This window comes from Durio zibethinus, chromosome 18 (assembly GCF_047325235.1).
Source record: "Durio zibethinus cultivar Kanyao isolate XHJ-2024 chromosome 18, ASM4732523v1, whole genome shotgun sequence".
Taxonomy (NCBI): domain Eukaryota; kingdom Viridiplantae; phylum Streptophyta; class Magnoliopsida; order Malvales; family Malvaceae; genus Durio; species Durio zibethinus.
In genome coordinates, this window is record NC_143179.1 from 11,052,898 (window position 1) to 11,071,326 (window position 18,429).

At 34.4% G+C, this 18,429-nt stretch overlaps 3 protein-coding genes, 1 long non-coding RNA gene and 1 pseudogene across 9 annotated transcripts; 3 read left to right on the top strand and 2 right to left on the bottom strand.

Annotated features, from left to right (window-relative positions):
* The first annotated feature begins 1,568 nt into the window (after positions 1-1,568).
* LOC111299546 (alpha-soluble NSF attachment protein 2-like) lies at positions 1,569-4,968 on the top strand. 2 transcript variants are annotated; one of them, XR_016329847.1, is made up of 10 exons: positions 1,570-1,887; positions 2,280-2,329; positions 2,417-2,489; positions 2,581-2,660; positions 2,930-3,081; positions 3,247-3,406; positions 3,495-3,542; positions 3,861-3,941; positions 4,076-4,460; positions 4,567-4,968. XR_016329847.1 is itself a non-coding variant. In XM_022894781.2 (9 exons), the coding sequence occupies exons 1-9, from the start codon at positions 1,743-1,745 to the stop codon at positions 4,154-4,156; spliced, it is 870 nt and encodes a 289-aa protein (XP_022750516.1). In that variant the 5' UTR covers positions 1,569-1,742; the 3' UTR covers positions 4,157-4,968. The 2 variants fall into 2 exon arrangements, 1 of the variants encoding a protein (XP_022750516.1); XM_022894781.2 differs by having other exon boundaries at positions 1,569-1,887; positions 4,076-4,968.
* Positions 4,969-5,711: 743 nt separating this feature from the next.
* LOC149513713 (uncharacterized) lies at positions 5,712-6,337 on the bottom strand (annotated as a pseudogene). The gene is made up of 2 exons (XR_016329848.1): positions 6,084-6,337; positions 5,712-5,982 (listed from the first exon to the last, which is right to left on the bottom strand). The product of XR_016329848.1 is annotated as an uncharacterized LOC149513713 (transcript).
* Positions 6,338-7,976: 1,639 nt separating this feature from the next.
* LOC111299545 (peptidyl serine alpha-galactosyltransferase-like) lies at positions 7,977-14,002 on the top strand. Of its 2 annotated transcripts, none has more exons than XM_022894780.2 (8): positions 7,977-8,442; positions 9,072-9,242; positions 9,486-9,729; positions 9,847-10,047; positions 10,331-10,800; positions 11,392-11,556; positions 11,705-11,948; positions 12,623-14,002. In XM_022894780.2, the coding sequence occupies exons 1-8, from the start codon at positions 8,144-8,146 to the stop codon at positions 13,295-13,297; spliced, it is 2,469 nt and encodes an 822-aa protein (XP_022750515.1). In that variant the 5' UTR covers positions 7,977-8,143; the 3' UTR covers positions 13,298-14,002. The 2 variants fall into 2 exon arrangements, with proteins under 2 accessions (XP_022750515.1, XP_089603624.1); XM_089747498.1 differs by having other exon boundaries at positions 8,324-8,442; positions 9,167-9,242; positions 12,623-13,791.
* Positions 14,003-14,380: 378 nt separating this feature from the next.
* Positions 14,381-18,427, top strand: LOC111299549 (uncharacterized). Of its 2 annotated transcripts, none has more exons than XM_089747501.1 (9): positions 14,381-15,067; positions 15,393-16,022; positions 16,109-16,471; positions 16,585-16,643; positions 16,744-16,818; positions 16,957-17,032; positions 17,122-17,181; positions 17,284-17,394; positions 17,785-18,427. In XM_089747501.1, exons 1-9 carry the CDS (start codon positions 14,999-15,001, stop codon positions 18,004-18,006), a joined length of 1,665 nt encoding a protein of 554 aa, XP_089603627.1. In that variant the 5' UTR covers positions 14,381-14,998; the 3' UTR covers positions 18,007-18,427. The 2 variants fall into 2 exon arrangements, with proteins under 2 accessions (XP_089603627.1, XP_089603626.1); XM_089747500.1 differs by having other exon boundaries at positions 14,382-15,067; positions 16,930-17,032.
* Positions 15,989-17,908, bottom strand: LOC149513714 (uncharacterized). Of its 2 annotated transcripts, none has more exons than XR_016329850.1 (4): positions 17,810-17,908; positions 16,715-17,015; positions 16,452-16,630; positions 15,989-16,352 (listed from the first exon to the last, which is right to left on the bottom strand). It is a non-coding gene; the product is annotated as an uncharacterized LOC149513714 (long non-coding RNA). The 2 variants fall into 2 exon arrangements; XR_016329849.1 differs by having other exon boundaries at positions 17,720-17,857.
* Positions 18,428-18,429: the final 2 nt, after the last annotated feature.

Below are 18,429 nucleotides of genomic sequence, written 5' to 3' on the forward strand. Positions count from 1 at the left end.
CAATACTATGAGTCTGACTCCTACTCAATCGAGTTTCCTTAGATATCAATTCCATAAGAGCATTATCTATAATTAGTAAGAGATGTCAACGTAAAAGTGAAGACCTAGTATTCTTAAATTCATCTCAAAATGTCATTAGAAATTGAATAAGACGAATTTGATTTTGATAAGGAATAAAATTACCAGCATCACTCACCTTTGAATTTTGACTCAAAATTTTCAAGCATGTCCTATAAATGTTGTATTTTAGAATGAAAATCATCAATCGACTGATCTGGTTCTTGACGAAGGTGAGATAAAATAGTCAAAATATGATATTAACGAGCAAAAGTAGTAGAGCTATACCATGTGGCAAGAAAATTTCAAGCATCTTTAACAAGTTTAAATCGTCCAAAATGTACATTGATAGAAGAAATAGTGATGTTGGTGAACCATATCAAAATTCAATTATTTTTACTTTCTCATTCCTTTAATTGATCTGTAAATTTATCACCAGACTATTCTTTTTTTATTTTTGGTGCTTTGCATTCTCCGATAACAACAAGCCATAATTTCATTCTTTTTAGATAACTATGTATAACTGTAGCTCATCTATTGTAGTTTTTTCATCAAGGATAATAGAAATTAGTTGTACACTTTCTTATTGAATACATGCCATTAAGCTCTTAAAAAAAATAGAGATTTGAGAAGTTATAAGTATTATTATAAAAAATAAATCTTGAAAATGGAAGAAAAAGTCAAAAAATTGAAGTGCGGAAGCAAAACAATGAAGTTTAGAAAGGAGAATAAACCAATGATGAGAATAAACAAATATTAGTTATTCCAAAGTGATTCATCTTTTGAATGAATCATGAAATCATTCTGATACCATGAAAAAGGAGAAAATAATGAAAACTTTATTATAATGACTTATATTTTACAATGAGACTTAAAGCCTATTTAGACAGAGATAAATTGATATAAAATAGAAAATACAATAAATAAAAATATATAACTAAATCAATTCCTATAATCACCTAATTAATATTTAAATTAATATCAAATTAATATATAATATTCTCTAAATAATATCAAATCAATCTAGAATATTACTGAAATATTAATAAAATAATACCATCAATCTAAAATATTACTAAAATATCACTTATGACGATAAATTAATTCATATAATTCTTACTTAAATATTGACCATGCATTTATTTATATTTTTTTGTGAAACTCATACTAAATTTATTAAGTTTTTTAGTTAGTACAGGATGATTTTTTTCTTTTTTTTTTCAGATTTCAATTTAATCATCATAATTAAAAATTAAAATTAAAATAATAATCTAGATAATCGCCTTCTTTTTTTTTTAAGTATACTAAGCTTATAAGCCCAAAACTTTTAAGAGTTCATGGGTTAATATTCATGATTCAACTAGGCCAACATTCATGGCCCATAGTTAAGCCTAAAGATTAATGAATTTGACCCAAAAGATGCTATCCCACGCCTATGGGCGTAGCCATAGGTCCATATTAGCCCAAACAATCAAAAACAAAAATCCAGCTGGAAACTCGTCTCCAGAAAGTTTAAAAAAAAAAACCACGCTTTAGAATATTCAAAAACTCCAGAAAAATATCCTTTTGCTTCTTTTTTCTTTAATTTTAATTTTAATTTTTCCCTTTTAATCTCTAAGACTCGTTTTTTCAATTCACTTTTTTTTTTTTTTTTTATCAAACCAAAGGAAAGAAAGGGAAAAAAAATGGGAGATCAATTAGCGAGAGGAGAAGAATTGGAGAACAAAGCAGAGAAAAAGCTAAGCAGTTGGGGCTTGTTTGGCTCCAAATATGAAGACGCTGCCGATCTCTTTGATAAAGCTGCCAATTGCTTCAAGCTTGCCAAATCCTGTAATTCTTTTTAAACCTTTTTCTTTAAATTTTTTTTCTTCGTTATTTTTGTTTGTTTCTTGAGAAAATGATGGATTGAATTTAAAAAAAATATATGGAAGCTTCGTGATCTTCGGATTAATTTCGGCGATTCAGAAACCGTAATCTAAAATTTATAGTAACTCTTTTTAATTATTTTCTATTTTATTTATTGATTATTGTAGCTATTTAATTCCGATTGCGTCATTGTTTTGGTTGAGTTAGAAAATGTGAAATTTAGGGTTTCTTTAAGATCTGATTATTGATTAATTACTTTATAATTCAATAGAGATTTGAAATGTGATGAAATTGATTTTTTTTTTTTTTTTGGAAAGCAGTAATTTTAATTTCTGTATGTTTTTCTTTTTCTCAAGGGGACAAAGCTGGATCAACTTATGTGAAGTTGGCAAATTGTCACTTGAAAGTAAGCATTTGGGCATAACTGGGTTCAGTTCTTAATAACTAACTGATATGTGAGATTGAATTTGACTCTTTTGTTTCGTATCTGTAGTTGGAAAGCAAACATGAGGCTGCTCAAGCTTATGTTGATGCTGCTCATTGCTATAAGAAAACAGCTACAAAGGGTAAGTGTGGAGTGCATAGTTTTGCGTAAAAAAATTTGTTCCGGGAGTTTTGGTGCGTTAACCCCTGTGACTAAATTTTGTTCCTATACAGAGGCTATATCTTGCTTGCGGCAGGCAGTGAACATGTTTTGTGATATTGGAAGGCTCAGCATGGCTGCAAGGTATTATAAGGTATTGTTTATCCATTAATATGCGAGTCTTTCAAGGGAAAAGAAGAGAGTTTATCATTCACTGTAATTGCTTAATTATATGTGATCACCCTTCATTTTCTTTCATTTTGATTGGGTTCTTATCATTTCCTCAATCTTCACTAAGAATGTTGCCACTAGTGTTAACCTTCTAGGCATGCTTTTCGTAGTACTGTTACTGTTTCCCTCAACATCCACAGCCATAACTTTGTATGATGATGTTACTTACATGAGTGCCTCTTTTATCTGCAGGAAATTGCTGAATTATATGAGTCTGAACAGAACATTGAGCAGGCCATTGATTATTATGAAAAGGCATCTGATTTCTTCCAAAATGAAGAAGTATCGACTTCTGCTAACCAGTGCAAGCAGAAAGTTGCACAGTTTGCTGCTCAGATAGAACAGTAAGCATGATCAACTTCTTGTAGACATTTTTCTTGCAACTTTTTAGTGCTTCTACTACTGTGGATGGTTTATAATCATCATTGGTGTATTATTTTGCCAACTTGGTTGCATAAATACGTAGTTTGGCAAAATTTTTAACAGCTCTACTTACAATATTTCTCCAGATACCAGAAAGCCATTGAGATCTATGAAGAGATAGCAAGGCATTCACTTACCAATAACTTGCTGAAGTATGGAGTCAAAGGACATCTTCTTAATGCTGGCATTTGTCAACTTTGTAAAGGCGATTTTGTTGCAATAACCAATGCATTAGAACGATATCAGGTTGAGTTTTGGTTCTTTTGACAAACAACACCTTAACTTTTTACCTTAGTTGTTATATTAAACTTATATATGCATTTTCTTTCTTCAGGAACTGGATCCAACTTTTTCTGGAACACGAGAGTATAGATTATTAGCTGTAAGTTATCATAAGAAAACAGTTTATTTCAATTTTGTGATTTATTCTTCTATCTTTAAAAGAGTTAATAGGATGCTGTTTAGTTCTCTTGGTTGCGCAAACATGATTGATCAGTGGTGGCTCTTGTTGCCATTTGTTTTATTTTTCCTCTTATTTTCCTTAATGTTCATTGGCTGATGATATATCCAGTTACTGCCTTGCCTCTGAATAAAAAACTTGTTAACTGTATAATTGATTTACTTTAAATGGTAGTAATTTTGAGAATCTGGTTCTTACTCTGAAATACAAAACTTAATGAGCTTCTGCTTTCTGTGACAGGACATTGCTTCTGCCATCGACGAGGAAGATGTCACGAAGTTTACAGATGTTGTCAAGGAATTTGATAGCATGACCCCATTGGTATGTCAATCTCCTTTAAAAGTACTTCCTGAATGAACTAGTGGGTTGGAGTGGTCTAGAACCCATTGGATATAGGTTGTGACCCTGAAATTACAACTCTAATGTGCTTGCTGTTTCCTCAAAACGCAATGCAGGATTCCTGGAAAACAACCCTTTTACTTCGAGTGAAGGAGAAGCTGAAAGCTAAAGAACTGGAGGAAGAAGAACTTACCTAAAAGAGCTTCGTGTCATAACGGTCTTGCGTTTCTGGTTTTTTAATGATGAGTGCTTAGTATCATGAGTCTTTGTCTAGTTATACTCTTGTACACTCCCGTATAACAATTGGTTTATGAGAAGTTACTTGTTTGATAAACTATGCTGGTAATTGGGTGCAGATGAGTTTGTAATCGAAATACTGCTGTTTTTGCTTTGGTGGTCTCCTCCCTGAGTTTTATTGATTGTGAATGGAGGGGAAATCTAAATGGAGAATAAAGTTGAAAGAATTGAATCAAAGTCTAAGCTGTTTTGCTAGAAATATATGTGAGCTGGGTTATCCTTGGATTCTTCTCAGTTCTTATTGCCTTGTAATGATATCAGCAGGTACTGAATCATCTATTATGAAAGAGTTCATTACTTGTTTTTCAAGGTGTGAGATGCTTTGGGGTCGAGAAAAGGGCAAAGATTATTCAGGTTTGATATTTGAGGATCGAAAAGATGATGTTAACAATTGAAGCACATACCTGAGGTCAATGCTGCGAAACTATTAGGTTCCAAAGGAGAGAGTAGTTGAACAGGAAGAGTTGCCGGCTACGAGCTGGGGAATATACAGCAGCAGATTTGCATTACCAGCTAACATTGTTTGAGAGGATTAAAGTTAGAGGTGACTGATATCATAAGAGTACAGGATATTGATTTTTTTTTATACATGAGGCTGCAATTTGGGAATAAGAGGAGTTGGAGATGTTGGGATTGGAATTTCAAATTTATTGAATGTTATCTCTTAAAGATGATTATTTGAACAATTGAGATAAATTTCGAATTCATAGCATATTGAGTTTACATATGCATAAATTCGGCTGCAAAAGTAGGATGCATGATCTTTATCTCTCTAGATAGAAAGCACAGTCAGTTAAACCTCTCATCATGATTGATGATATACAAGCCTTATATGTCTAAAATGATTCTTTCTTTTCTTCCACTTAGCTAGATGCGTTTTAGCTCTTACGAGCCCCTTTTTTGTCCCCTGCAATATAAATATTGCACATTATAATGGCCTCTGAAAGCTCAACAAGACAATGGCAGTAAAAGAAGTGTTCAAAAGACTTACCTTTGAAAAGTAGAAAAGTGGCAGCAGCATCAAAGTCAGAACGGATATAGAAATGTAAAGCATACTTGCAGGCTTCTGCACATATCAAACAGGATGATCAATGACCAATATGTACACTATACACAAGCAGAGCTGAAGTATGTGGTTGATTGTTCATTTACATAAGTACGTATGAGCATGTATTAGGAATAAAAAGTTTAGAGAATGGCTTCGGACCTCCGGTGCAAGTGTGGGCATCATAGAGTTGTCGCAGAAAGAATTCTATTGATTCAGCAACATCAGAAAGCAGGAAAATTTGTAAATGTAGTAAACAAATAGCAGTTGTAGTGGGGAAAAAAATAACATGAAGATGGCCGGACGTAGGACCGTTGTTGACTGAGAAACAAGTATCAGTAAGACTCTATACAGAGCTCCATGGAGGACCACACCTAATTTGAGAGTATTGTTTGCTTTAACTTAAAATTCTCATAGTTTTTTCTTACAAAATACATAAGTATTGACTTAAATCTCAATTTATGTATCAAAATAAATTTTTAGAATATCTCAATGTGAGATCAAAGTATCAGATCCTAATACAAATATAATTTGCCTAAGAAATCAGTCAGAGGGCACCTCATACAGATGTTTATTTCTTGCAGCAGCTGCAGGATTGCACTTAGTCTTGCGGGGTGCGGAATCTATGACAAGGTCACAATGCAATACACCGGACAGGTCAGCCAGACTCCTGCTGTTATTCTGGATTCAGCACAAGCATGCCATAGTTCAAAAAGGTCATTTTGATTAAAACATGAAGAAGGCAATGGATGCTAATCTATCCCATGATAGTTCCCACTTACCACATTCAGCAAATCGAAATGTCTGTTTTCAAAATGCTTATCTAGATACTTCTCTTCATAGCCATTCATTTATATCTACATGAAGCTTGTGCTGTTCCTGATCCCTGTACAAATCATTGCCAGGGTGAAGCCCACATCCACTTGAAATTTTGTATCGCTCTTCCTGCATAAAGGGCATGAATGTTTACTAATTTCAGCTAACTTTGCGAAGCAACGTATTTCAGATGATAGCATCATAAAAGTACAAACACCAACCGCACAATACCTCAATTATTTTCCATGCTTCCCTACTCCTTTCTCTTGAACAATGTACTACCTAAGCATCCGCCTGCTCTTGCTTAAAGGTTCTAAAAATCAAATTTGCAGTTTCACAAGCACATCAGCTATACATAAAAAGGGAAAAGAAGAAAACATTATAACAATATCTTTTAAAAATCAATACACAATTAAGTTTCATGGTAGTAAATCTAGCCATGTAATATTGAGCACAAAGAAATGCTCCATTATTCAGATCATCCTAGTCCATAAGTTAGTCATAATTGAAGAAACAAAAAGAACAAAGTACAACTATAATCCAGATAACCAAGATCAAAGCATATTGCATGACCTTGCAGCTGAAGATTCTTTGTTACCCTGGAGGAAAAAAAAAACACAATAAGAAGAGTTCAAATTGAGTGACAAATGATAGTAAGAGTAATGTTAGGGGCATTTTTAGGTTCAAAATACAAAATGATCTTTTTTTTCGTTAGAGACAAACAACTAAAAGTATTTATGATTTTTGGATTGATTTAATATATACACTGTCTAGTTAGTTTGATTATCTTATCAATGTACCTAAAAAGATTTTTTTTTATGCTGACTTGTCACTTCTCATATGGATAATCAACGTCCATATTAGCTCGGTCTGTAAAATTATCTTGACCATAAGATTGATAGTTAAAAGTCTAAGTTATCGTCAAAATCATTCACCTTTATATATATAAATAAGACCATGTAGATATTATCTAAATATCTTATATTCTTTTATTTTCATACTTTTTTTTTTTAATTTTTTTTGACCGATTTCTTGTTTGAGTGTCGAAATGTAAATATCAAAAAAATTTTCAGCTTCATCTTTAGTCGATCTCTTTCGTTAGTTTAAAATAAACAAGTAATAAAAAATAAAAACAATAGCTATCACAAAAACACAAAAAATATTTGACAACAAGAAACAAAATGATAGAGTATCAATGCACCCTAAAATCTTTCTAGTAAAATTTTAAATTTTAAAGACACAAAATTAAGATTACCCTAATCAAGAAGTCCTTAAAAAATTCACTACTCAGTGAGTTAACCATACAATATTCTTCAATTACATCAAATTAATCATCATTTTCAATATGGGTTTTCTTTGAAAGCAATAATTTTATGAATAAAAGGACCAAAAGTACAAAGAATCAACAAGCAGATGAAGAAACTAGTGGGATTTGAAGACAGATTGATAAGCAAAGAAACAAGAAAACGACCCCTTTCCATTTTTAAAATTTCAGTTTGGGATCTCTGCATTGGATTAAGAAAAAAGATTCGTTATTTTGCTTTCAAAATTTAGCAATGGATTTTCAACTTCTCTTACTAAAAAATGGAAAACCAAAATTAAAAAAGAAAAAAAAAGACAACCTCTTGATTTAACCAGTAAACTTGCCACTAATTTCTACTTGGTACTTTGTCGTGTGACATTGATTTTTGTAGTGAACGACAACCACTTCCTGTCGTTTAACCTTTTGATTTTAACCGTCGCAGATGACTCCTTACGGTTGTTAAATTCAGATTTATCAATTTTCTTTTCAATACTTCAAGGAATCTTTCTATTTTTTTTTATGTAATTATTAATTAATATAATCCCAAAAACTATCTAACTTTTTTAATAGCATTTCTTTGCTACCATCTGCTTTTCATATAGCTACCTATAAAATGTTGTAGACTTTTCAACGTTTTGACTTCTTACAATCTGTTCACTCTCATGAAATTCAGATCTTTTTAGAACTACCCATTTCCAATCAGGCCTTGAAATTCAACCTCCAATGGACAAATTCTTAGCTTTGATGATACTAATGAGTTTTTGCGGTAGTTTCATTTCAGGTCAAAAACCGGGTCTTCAGGCTCCATATAGGATCCACACTTTGTTCTCTGTGGAATGCCAAAACTACTTTGATTGGCAAACTGTTGGATTCATTCACAGCTTCAAGAAGGCCCAGCAACCCGGGCCAGTGACCCGGTTACTGAGCTGTACGGAGGAGGAGAAGAAGAATTATAAAGGAATGGATTTGGCTCCCACTCTTGAAGTTCCCTCGATGAGCAGACATCCAAAAACTGGTGACTGGTAATGTTTAAAGTTCTGTTTTCTTTGGTTAATTTTGGGTTTTGATTAGCTGGTTGTTCTTTTTTTTTTTTCTTTAATAGTTCTTGGGTGTATTTCATTGTCTAATTTCAAACTTGTTTGATCTAAAACTATCATAATTAAAATAAAGTACATTGTCTTGAATTTTCAACTCTTATTTTTGGTTAAAGTGCTGCTCTTGGATTAATCAAGTTTGTGAATTGTTGTTATTAATTCAAACTAGGTAGTCAGAAATGTTTTATTTTTGATTGGGGTTTGCCTAAGGAAGTTAATTCTTTTGCTTTGAACATTTTGATGCATCAAGGTTAGAGGCATTCTCTTTCTGTCTGTGCTTGGAAGATTAGTTGTTATTTGATTAGTTTAAAGGTTCAAGAATGATGAGCATTTAACCATGTTTCATGCTTACTTGCCATCCCTTCTGGCATATAGTCTTCTGATGTGTCCTTTCTGATTAAAGTCTCTCATTTAGATGCATTATAGCTTCCGTTATGTTTTTGTTTTCTCGAATGAATTGTCTTTAAGAAGCTTTTACATTATTTTTGGTACAACTGAGATCATAGGTGCCTGGAAGAACTTCCTGGTAGAGTGACAGACATTTTTTTATTCTGCAGGTACCCTGCAATTAACAAACCTGCTGGAATTGTCCACTGGCTAAAACATAGCAAAGATGCAAAGAATGTTGACTGGGTTGTGATTTTGGATGCAGATATGATCATTCGAGGTCCAATTATACCTTGGGAACTTGGGGCAGAAAAAGGCAGGCCCGTTGCGGCTTATTATGGGTACTAAGCTTTCATCATTTTTTTAAAGAATGCCAAAACTGAGGATTGTACTTGTGAAACTGCTTCAACATTCAGTCTTTTGAAACTTTATTTGGTTTAGTAGTATCATATGCCAAAAACCAGATACTGAGGAAGACATTTATTTATGTACCTTTTGTTGCTAGCTGTAGATGCATCTTACACATTTCCAGTGTTCATTTTCAACTTTCTTTCTTAGATATTTATAATGTTTTGGTACTTCAGGTACCTGGTAGGATGTGATAATATTCTGGCTAAATTGCACACAAAGCACCCAGAACTTTGCAACAAGGTTGGTGGGCTTTTAGCCATGCACATGGATGATCTTCAAGTTCTGGCACCCTTGTGGCTTTCCAAGACTGAAGAAGTACGTGAAGACAGAGCTCACTGGGCAACCAATATAACTGGTGATATCTATGGGCAAGGCTGGATTAGTGAGATGTACGGTTACTCATTTGGTGCAGCGGAAGTATGTTATTCTGTTTATTTTATCCTAGCATAAAAAGAACAGAAAAAAATTCATCAAGCCTTGCTGTATGTGATATTCTTATACCCATTTTTTTTATTTATGTTCTTTGATTTTCAGGTTGGACTTAGGCACAAGATTAATGATGACTTGATGATCTACCCTGGCTATACTCCACAACCAGGTGTTGAGCCAATTCTTCTACATTATGGCTTGCCATTTAGTGTGGGAAACTGGTCTTTCAGTAAATTAGATCACCATGAAGATGGTATTGTCTATGAGTGCGGGCGACTCTTTCCTGAACCTCCTTATCCTAGAGAAGTATGATAACTTCTAAACCTTGGAGGAATGAATCATTAATTCTGGTTGAAAAATCGTTTGCACTAAGAGATGCCTGCTTAAGCGCTTATTTATTTCTGTGTAATGCATTTTTCTCTTACAACCAAAGAAAATTGAGGCATGGTATTGGTTTTATTCATGAACTAAACATCATGCTTGTAACTTAATGCCACTTGCAAATATCAACCGCTTTATTCCTGATTACAAATTGCCTGTAAGACTTTCCTGTTACAGCTGGAACTTAGTATATCTTTTCCTTAAGCAGGTGCAATCGATGGAATCAGATCCAAATAAAAGGCGTGGGTTATTCTTGAATATAGAGTGTATTAATACTATGAATGAGGGTCTTCTGTTAGAACATGCCAGACATGGATGCCCGAAGCCAAAGTGGTCAAAATATCTAAGCTTTTTGAAAAGCAAAACTTTCGCAGAACTAACTCAGCCAAAGCTTCTTACTCCTCATAGGCTACAAACTGAGGTGGTGAAGGGGAAGGAAATTGATGAAGCCATAAGACCATATCCAAAAATTCACACCATATTTTCTACAGAATGTACTCCTTATTTTGATTGGCAGACTGTAGGACTCATGCACAGTTTCCACCTCAGTGGACAGCCTGGAAATATCACACGTCTTCTCAGCTGTACAGATGAAGACTTAAAGCAATACAAAGGCCATGACCTGGCACCCACCCATTATGTCCCTTCGATGAGCCGCCATCCACTAACAGGCGACTGGTAATTCTGCATATATATTTATTTTCTTTTGCTCCAGATAATATCACTCCTAGTTGCAACATTATTCTTATTCGATAATTCTCCAAGCTCAAGATCTACTTAGAACTAGTCTTATTTCTCATCTCTTTTTGGATTGAGCTTCTGCTTGATTCTAGGATTATGTATTCTGTTAAGCCTTGAGATCTTGTGTGAATGATATGGAGCTTGTATGCCATCTTTGCCATATTTCGAGGACCAACCTGCTTCCTAAGTTGGTACTCTGGAATAGCCCATTTCATAATGCCCATTTCCTTAAATATATTCCCTGCAATTGGTTGACTACTGTCTGATGAAGTGGTTCAACTCTCAAACAACTAAGTGCAAGTATACTAGTTCCATTTTGAGAGTAACAACCTCATGCTGGAATTGGAATTGGGTTATGTTCTTTGAAATTGGCATTTTAGTTAGGTGATATAAAGTTTAATTTCACGAATGATAAACAATCCTAAACCCAGAAAAATCAAGCAAAAGATTAAGAAAATGTTCAGATGACCAACCTTCATGAAGTAGAAGTCAGAGAGTAAACTCTTGTTATTGCTTGATCCATGTCAGGTATCCAGCAATTAATAAACCTGCTGCTGTTGTTCATTGGCTCAACCATGTAAACATTGATGCAGAGTACATAGTTATTCTTGATGCTGACATGATCTTGAGAGGGCCAATTACACCATGGGACTTCAAAGCAGCACGTGGCCGACCTGTTTCAACCCCTTATGAGTAAGATGAGAACGACAAAGATAATGGCTTTCTTCAAATTCCTTTTAGAGTACTCTTTATGCATCTTATCCCCCTGCCCTCTCCCCCTTCTTTGTATTCCACGTGTATGTATGAATTTGCTTACTTAGTTTACGGCTATGTGTGATAGATACCTTATTGGCTGTGACAATGAGCTTGCTAAACTTCACACTCGCCATCCTGAAGCTTGCGACAAAGTTGGAGGTGTTATTATCATGCATATTGATGATCTACGGGAATTTGCACTGCTATGGTTGCTTAAAACTGAGGAGGTCCGAGCTGACAAAGCTCATTATGCAACAAACATCACTGGAGATATATACCAATCTGGGTGGATCAGTGAAATGTATGGCTACTCATTTGGTGCTGCAGAGGTATTCTTTTTCAGTCAACTACTTAGGAACTTAATTGTAACTCTGTGTCATATACATTTCTGGTCACGCGATTATGAACTAAAGACAATAATATGCTTTGAGGAATTGCTTTGCTGTTTGAGTTTATTGTTAATTGTGTCCTCTATTGAACACTTAGCCTATGTTTGGCATATAGGATTAGTTGAAGGATAGGATACCAATCATCCTATCACATGTTTGTTATGCACTTAAATCAAAGGATTGGATTATTGAAAGGATTATCCTATGGCAATAGGATAACTATCCTTTAGAAAAGTAGAGGATTATTTTTAATTTTTGGGATTAAACTTATGTATCCTATTATTCCCTTAAAAATTACATCAATAATTTAAATTATATAAACTTTGAGGAACCATAGTTTTGACCAATAAATAAATTATCTTATCTTAATCCTTGCACACATCAAACATATGATAGGATGACATTATTTAATCTAATTCTATTCATAATATTATCTTATCTTATCATAACATAATCTTGTATACCAAATATGACCTTAATTTACTGCTCCAGATAGTCTTAGTAATAATTTTCATTTAGTGTTCAACAATGTCTAGTTCAGTTGATATTTTCTTAAGATTTTGTTGTAACAGATTAAATAAAGTCTCTTATGTTCCTCTCCTCTTATCATGCAGTTGAAGTTACGGCACCTCATAAGCAGTGAGATATTAATATACCCTGGATATGTTCCTGAACCTGGTGTCAAGTACAGAGTTTTCCACTACGGCTTGGAATTTAAAGTTGGGAATTGGAGCTTTGATAAGGCGAAATGGAGAGACTTTGATATGGTCAACAAATGCTGGGCTACGTTTCCAGACCCACCTGATCCTTCAACACTCCAACAGACTGATGATAAGTTACTTCAGCGAGACCTGCTTAGCATCGAATGTGCAAAAACACTAAATAAAGCATTACGTTTGCATCACAAGAGAAGAAACTGCCCTGACCCTACAGCCTTATCCAATCCAAAGTTGGACACAACAAAGGATGTCACAAATTCAAGGAAATTTGATAGGTTTGCTGGGAATGACAATATAAAAAGCAATCCAGTGCCTAGAAATCATTCTCAGGAATCATCTCTACCTAAGGTTACAGATGGGCTCTTCAGTACTTTGAGGTTCTGGATCATTCTTTTATGGGTGTTTTCTGGTTTGGGTTTTATGTTAGTCATGTTAGTGGTGTTTTCGGGTTATAAAGGCAAGGGATCATCGAAAGGTAAAAGTAACAAGAACAGGAGAAGATCTTATACAGGGTTCTTAAAAATGAATGGCCACGACTGGCAAACCCGCAAGTCTGAGGTATCTTTGTAACATCACAAGTTGCTTGTAGAGAAGAAAATTTCTTTTATAGAAGTTGGAGCAAGCCTGAGCATAATAAAGAGTTGTGAGATGATCATGGAGAAGTGAGTATCAATTACATGATTGGATATGAGAACACCTTTCTTGTTGCTGTAGGAAAATTTCATTGGTTGGCATTATAGTTCTTCTCTACATATATACTTTGGTTTCCATGGCCAAGGCTCCTCCCAAGAGAACTACTTTGACATGCAAGTTTGGTCAAATTTTGGTTCAGGAATTCTAAAATGTTAGTCGAGTTTATATTGAGCTTCCAATCTTTTGCATATTAGAAGGGAACATCAATCAAAACAAAGAGAGATTATGGCCATTGTTTTCAGATGCCGTATTAGTTTCGAACACTGCCCTTGTTTCCTTGTTATTCTTCCACTTCTATAGTACAAAAAGCAAAAGGAAAAGGAAAAGCTTATGAATAAATATTCTCTATGATCTTTGCTTTGATATAATCATTCTTCAAGCTGTTTCAGAATGTTCATTCTCCCTTTCAAACTCATGTTCTTATGATATTTCATTCATCTTCTTATTGGACCCGGGCCCTATCTAAACGTGAAGGATTTTAATATGGGTCTTATTTTCTTATATCATTTCATTTGTTTTGGGCCTTTATGTAAGCCCGGATCACAGACTGTGAAGCTGAGAATAAATCTATTAATTTGTGTATTTGTATCGTGTCAGTTTCATATTAAATAGGTGTAAAATATAAAAATTATCATATTATAATTTATATAAAAACATCAAATATTAAATTAATTTTTTAGTTTTTACCAAATTCATATATAATTCTTATCAAAATTAAACTGTATTCACTTTCATTTTTTTATCATTTTCATAATGTCTTATTGTGTCATATTTAAAATTTTTAGATTTAATTGATAACTATAATTTAATCCTGTTTGTATTTACTTTATAAAAGTATTATCCTACAAATATGGTAGCTTAAACCCATTTCTAATGAAGTGGATGCTTGAAATTATATATTACTACTAGTTGCTTACATTTTATTCATACCACCTTCCTGATAGCTAGAGTATATCTACTCCTGATGTACACAAATTTGTATAAAGTTCAAGAATGATGATGATATTGATGGTCCCTGTCTCCAATGATTAGATTGGTAGATGGAAGTAAAACTTGCAAGAATTCCTAGGAATCCATTCCCAAAGTTGACAGTTTTTGTTTAGTTTTTGTTGCTTAACACTGATGTTGCAACTACTGGTTGTTCAACATAGAACATCCATGCCGTCTCTTTGCTTCAAAATCAACCCAAAAAAAAAAAAAAACTCCAAATCCAGACCAAACCAAAGCTAGAACATGTTAGTGGAGGGTTGAGTCCAAATTCAAACTGCCCAATTATGTGGGCTCTTTAATTTGAAATTTCCCAACAATATGGACGTTACAGTTTTCATTTATTTCAACAAGTGGGCCCCCAGATGAAGCTGAAAAAAGGGTTGCTGCTCTTAGTTGAACCCACCTCAGACAATAAAAAAGATTGCCTAGATTCTTGAACTTCTCTTTCTTTTCTCCAGAAGGCCTACTTTTTTCCACTATTGCTTTTTTCATTTTGAATTTCAAATTTAAATGCTCTTTTTGAATATATACTGCTAGAATTATTGCTAAATGTTTGAATCGTTTGATGTTTGAAGCATTTGCAAAGACATGGGAGAATCAGCTTGTCTCATGCAACCATTTTCTTATACTGCCTGCATTCCCAATGAAGCCAAGGAGGTCAGTTCATGCATATGTGCATATGCATTATGAAATCTCCAGCACTCACATCTTTGTCTTTCTTCAAGTCTATTATAGAATTTGGATGCTAATGATCCATTGAAACCATTAAAGGTTCTTCCTTCTGGTTCCTACTTTCCATAATAAATTCAAGCCAGCAAAGTTCTGGTGAATTGGACACAAAAGCTTCAATCTTTGGATGATATTAACAAACTAATGTTTATAGTTTGAACTTAGCTTTCTCAACTTTTCATCTTCGTGTTCCTTTAGAGTTTAACTTCTGCCATGAGAAACTACAGAAAATTGGAAATTTTTGTGGTTACAGGGCAACCCAGTTCATGCTCTTGGACAGTCAATATCTTTTGGGAGGTTTATGTCAGAGTCCTTAGCTTGGGAAAAATGGTCAACATTTTCTAATAACAAATATGTTGAAGAGGCTGAGAGGTACGCTAGGCCTGGATCAGTTGCTCAAAAGAAAGCTTTCTTTGAAGCTCATTATAAGACCCTTGCAGCTAGGAAAGCAGCAGCCTTGCTCGAGCAAGCCAATGCTGCAGCAAACAATGCTACAGAAAGTGAAGCTGAAGATGGGGTTCAGATCATGAACTCAAACTCTAAAATGACAGTCCTTGACCAAGAAGTCAAGGCATCAAGTACAGAAACTGGCTCCATTTATGATAGTAAAGAGAATAATCCAAATTCTGTCAAGTTTGAAAGCAGCAAAGTTGAAGAAACTGATTCAGTTGCTGAACAGCATGTTCTTTTGGAGACTAATATGAAGAATAAATCTTTTGAAAAGAATGGGGTTGTTGACAAGGCTGAAATTAGAGATGTGGAGCTTAGAGAAACAACAACCCAAGTGAAGAATTGTGTGAAAGTTAACCAGTCAAGACAGCTTAGAGAGTATAAAGAATTGGAGCTCAGTGAAGGAATCCAAATGGAGAAACCTCTACTTAAGGTAAGGGGTTTATCAGTACCCCATGATTTTGTTTTGATTCCAAATTTCAATGTCCTTCTGTTTACATTGTTGCCGCTGTGTTGCAGAGTGCCATTATAAATCAAGATGAATTTGAGGTGAAAAGCAAGAAAAAAACACCATATGCTTCCTTAAAGGTGTCAGCTTATGCAAGAACATCCAAGGTGCCATCTTCACCTGCTAAATTCACAGCTCCCATTCGTCCCAACAAAGGAAATAATCTCACTCCGGTAGCCAAGAAGTCTGCAATGGACATTTCTGATAGAAAGAGATCAACTCCAAAATCAAGCCACAAGTCTATCACTTTCACCCCTGCCAAAGAATTCAGTAGATTAACTTCCACAATTATCCGGAAGATAGATGGTTCAAGGATTGGTTCAAATTATAAAGCATCTAAAGAATGTTCAACACCTTTAAGGACTCCAAACACGGTACCATTTTCATCTATCACTTTACCATTGTGTTCTAAAAATGTCTCCTAATTGATCTTCCAACTTGGCAGTTCTTGTCATGGATGCTAAATTGGGTTTCGTTTATGTACTAGGCTTCTACAAGTGGAAGACCAAAGCAAACCTCAGCCACTCCTTGGTCTGAAAACAGAAGGTATCAGATTAGTATTCATCCAAGAAAGGATGCTAGTCATCAAACTATACTTTTGTAACATTTATTCTTACATCTCCTTTATCTTATGGATGCATTACAGTGCTCGAACAGCCGCTAATTCCTCAGCCAGTGTGAGCCAAACATCTCATGGAAAATGGCACTTTCTTCCTACAGAGTAAGAAAACTTCTTTTACACTGAAAGAGATAGTCCTATGTGTTCATTGTGGTAAGGCATGTGCCACTCAAAAGGGACTTGAAGTCCTGATACTTATCTTTTCAATGCCAGTTGTTCAAAGTTTTTGAGTGCCTGCAGAAACAAATCGCAGTCCCCTGGTATATTTGCATCTTTCAGTTTGGGAACTGAAGAGAGAGCTGCAAGAAGAAAACAGGCAAGGCTTGACATAACCACCTGCTTTACATTTGTGTTATTTAATGTACTTCATTGGACTATATTCATCATTTCTCCATCTTTTTTCAGAGGCTTGCAGAGAAATTTAATGTTATTCAGGAACAAAAAGTACCGCAACCAACACTCAAGGTTACTTCTTACAGGATAAAATCGAATCATCTAATCATATTCTAATTCTATAAAGCATATCTGAGGTAAATAGGTTTTGTTATTCTCTTTATTCATTTGCAGGAAAAAGCGGAAACAGAACTCAAGAAACTACGTCAAAGCTTTTGCTTCAAGGCTAGACCACTGCCTGATTTTTATAAAGAAAGAAGAACAACCAAAGATCAGATGCAAAAGGTATAAAAGCATGTTCTCTTATCTTGTTCAAAAAATGATTGGGTTAATGTTACAAATGGTCCCTAATCTATAATGAAGTGTTTAATATAATACTTGAACTTCAAAAATCTCCAATATGGTATCCTAAATAATGAATCTGCTAACAAATATGGTATTTGGACGTGTCATCATTAGAGGTAAATATCACATTAAGTAACATATTCATAATTTCAGTATCATATTAAAAATTTTTTAAACCTCATATATCAATCACATAGAATATTTTCACTATGGCTATTCATAACATTAACTCGAAAATGATTCTATAATGATCTTAGTCAGTTACATTTGTGTTATTTGATGTACATAGCTAAGTTCTTCCTATTTTCTTTCTCCTGTTCCTCTTCATAGGTTCCATTGACACAACCAGAATCACCTGCCCCAGGAAAAAAATCTACTCCCAGCAAGCCAAGCACTGCCCAAAGCAAAAACTCTCTTCATCATCAGAAGTCCTCGATTAAGAACACTTGCTTCATGCATGTCCCGGAAAAGAAAAACCAAATTTCAGTTCTCACTTCACGAGTTGCAATGAATGCTCATAAGAATAAATCTCCAAATATCCAGAACGCTTAAGATTAACAACATTGTGAAATTGGCATTTCAGTTTTATGTATGAAGCCCAAAATACTACTCAAATACTAATGCTGGGTGTCTAGAATCGGATGAAATGGAAACTTTCCAACAGAAGTTTCCTTCCAAACCTTAGCAAATTCATATTTGCATGCAAGTTTCCTTCCAAACCTTAGCAAAGTCATATTTGTATGCAGTATTTCTTTCTGTAATTAGTAGCACTATTTAATAAATATTGTAAAAACCTTGTTGTGCCTTAAATCATGTTATGGAGCACCATGACACTTGGGGAGGGGGGAGAGCATGTTGAATGCAGAATTGTGGGTCAATGCTAGCTAGAAACAGGACTTGGCTACCTAACTCGAAAGAATTTTCAGCAGTTGAAGGGCATTCAAAATCAGTGGTTTGTATCATGCCAAAGGGAAT

Excerpts from the sequence above, each read along its gene's own strand:
- LOC111299546 (XM_022894781.2), top strand. The coding sequence starts at position 1,743 with ATGGGAGATCAATTAGCGAGAGGAGAAGAATTGGAGAACAAAGCAGAG. Across the intron at positions 2,490-2,580 it reads TAAGAAAACAGCTACAAAGG|AGGCTATATCTTGCTTGCGG; the intron begins GTAAGTGTGGAG and ends GTTCCTATACAG. Across the intron at positions 3,543-3,860 it reads GAGAGTATAGATTATTAGCT|GACATTGCTTCTGCCATCGA; the intron begins GTAAGTTATCAT and ends TTTCTGTGACAG.
- LOC111299545 (XM_022894780.2), top strand. The coding sequence starts at position 8,144 with ATGGACAAATTCTTAGCTTTGATGATACTAATGAGTTTTTGCGGTAGT. Across the intron at positions 9,243-9,485 it reads CCCGTTGCGGCTTATTATGG|GTACCTGGTAGGATGTGATA; the intron begins GTACTAAGCTTT and ends TTGGTACTTCAG. Across the intron at positions 10,048-10,330 it reads AACCTCCTTATCCTAGAGAA|GTGCAATCGATGGAATCAGA; the intron begins GTATGATAACTT and ends TTCCTTAAGCAG.
- LOC111299549 (XM_089747500.1), top strand. The coding sequence starts at position 14,999 with ATGGGAGAATCAGCTTGTCTCATGCAACCATTTTCTTATACTGCCTGC. Across the intron at positions 16,644-16,743 it reads CCTTGGTCTGAAAACAGAAG|TGCTCGAACAGCCGCTAATT; the intron begins GTATCAGATTAG and ends GATGCATTACAG. Across the intron at positions 17,033-17,121 it reads GAGCTGCAAGAAGAAAACAG|AGGCTTGCAGAGAAATTTAA; the intron begins GCAAGGCTTGAC and ends ATCTTTTTTCAG.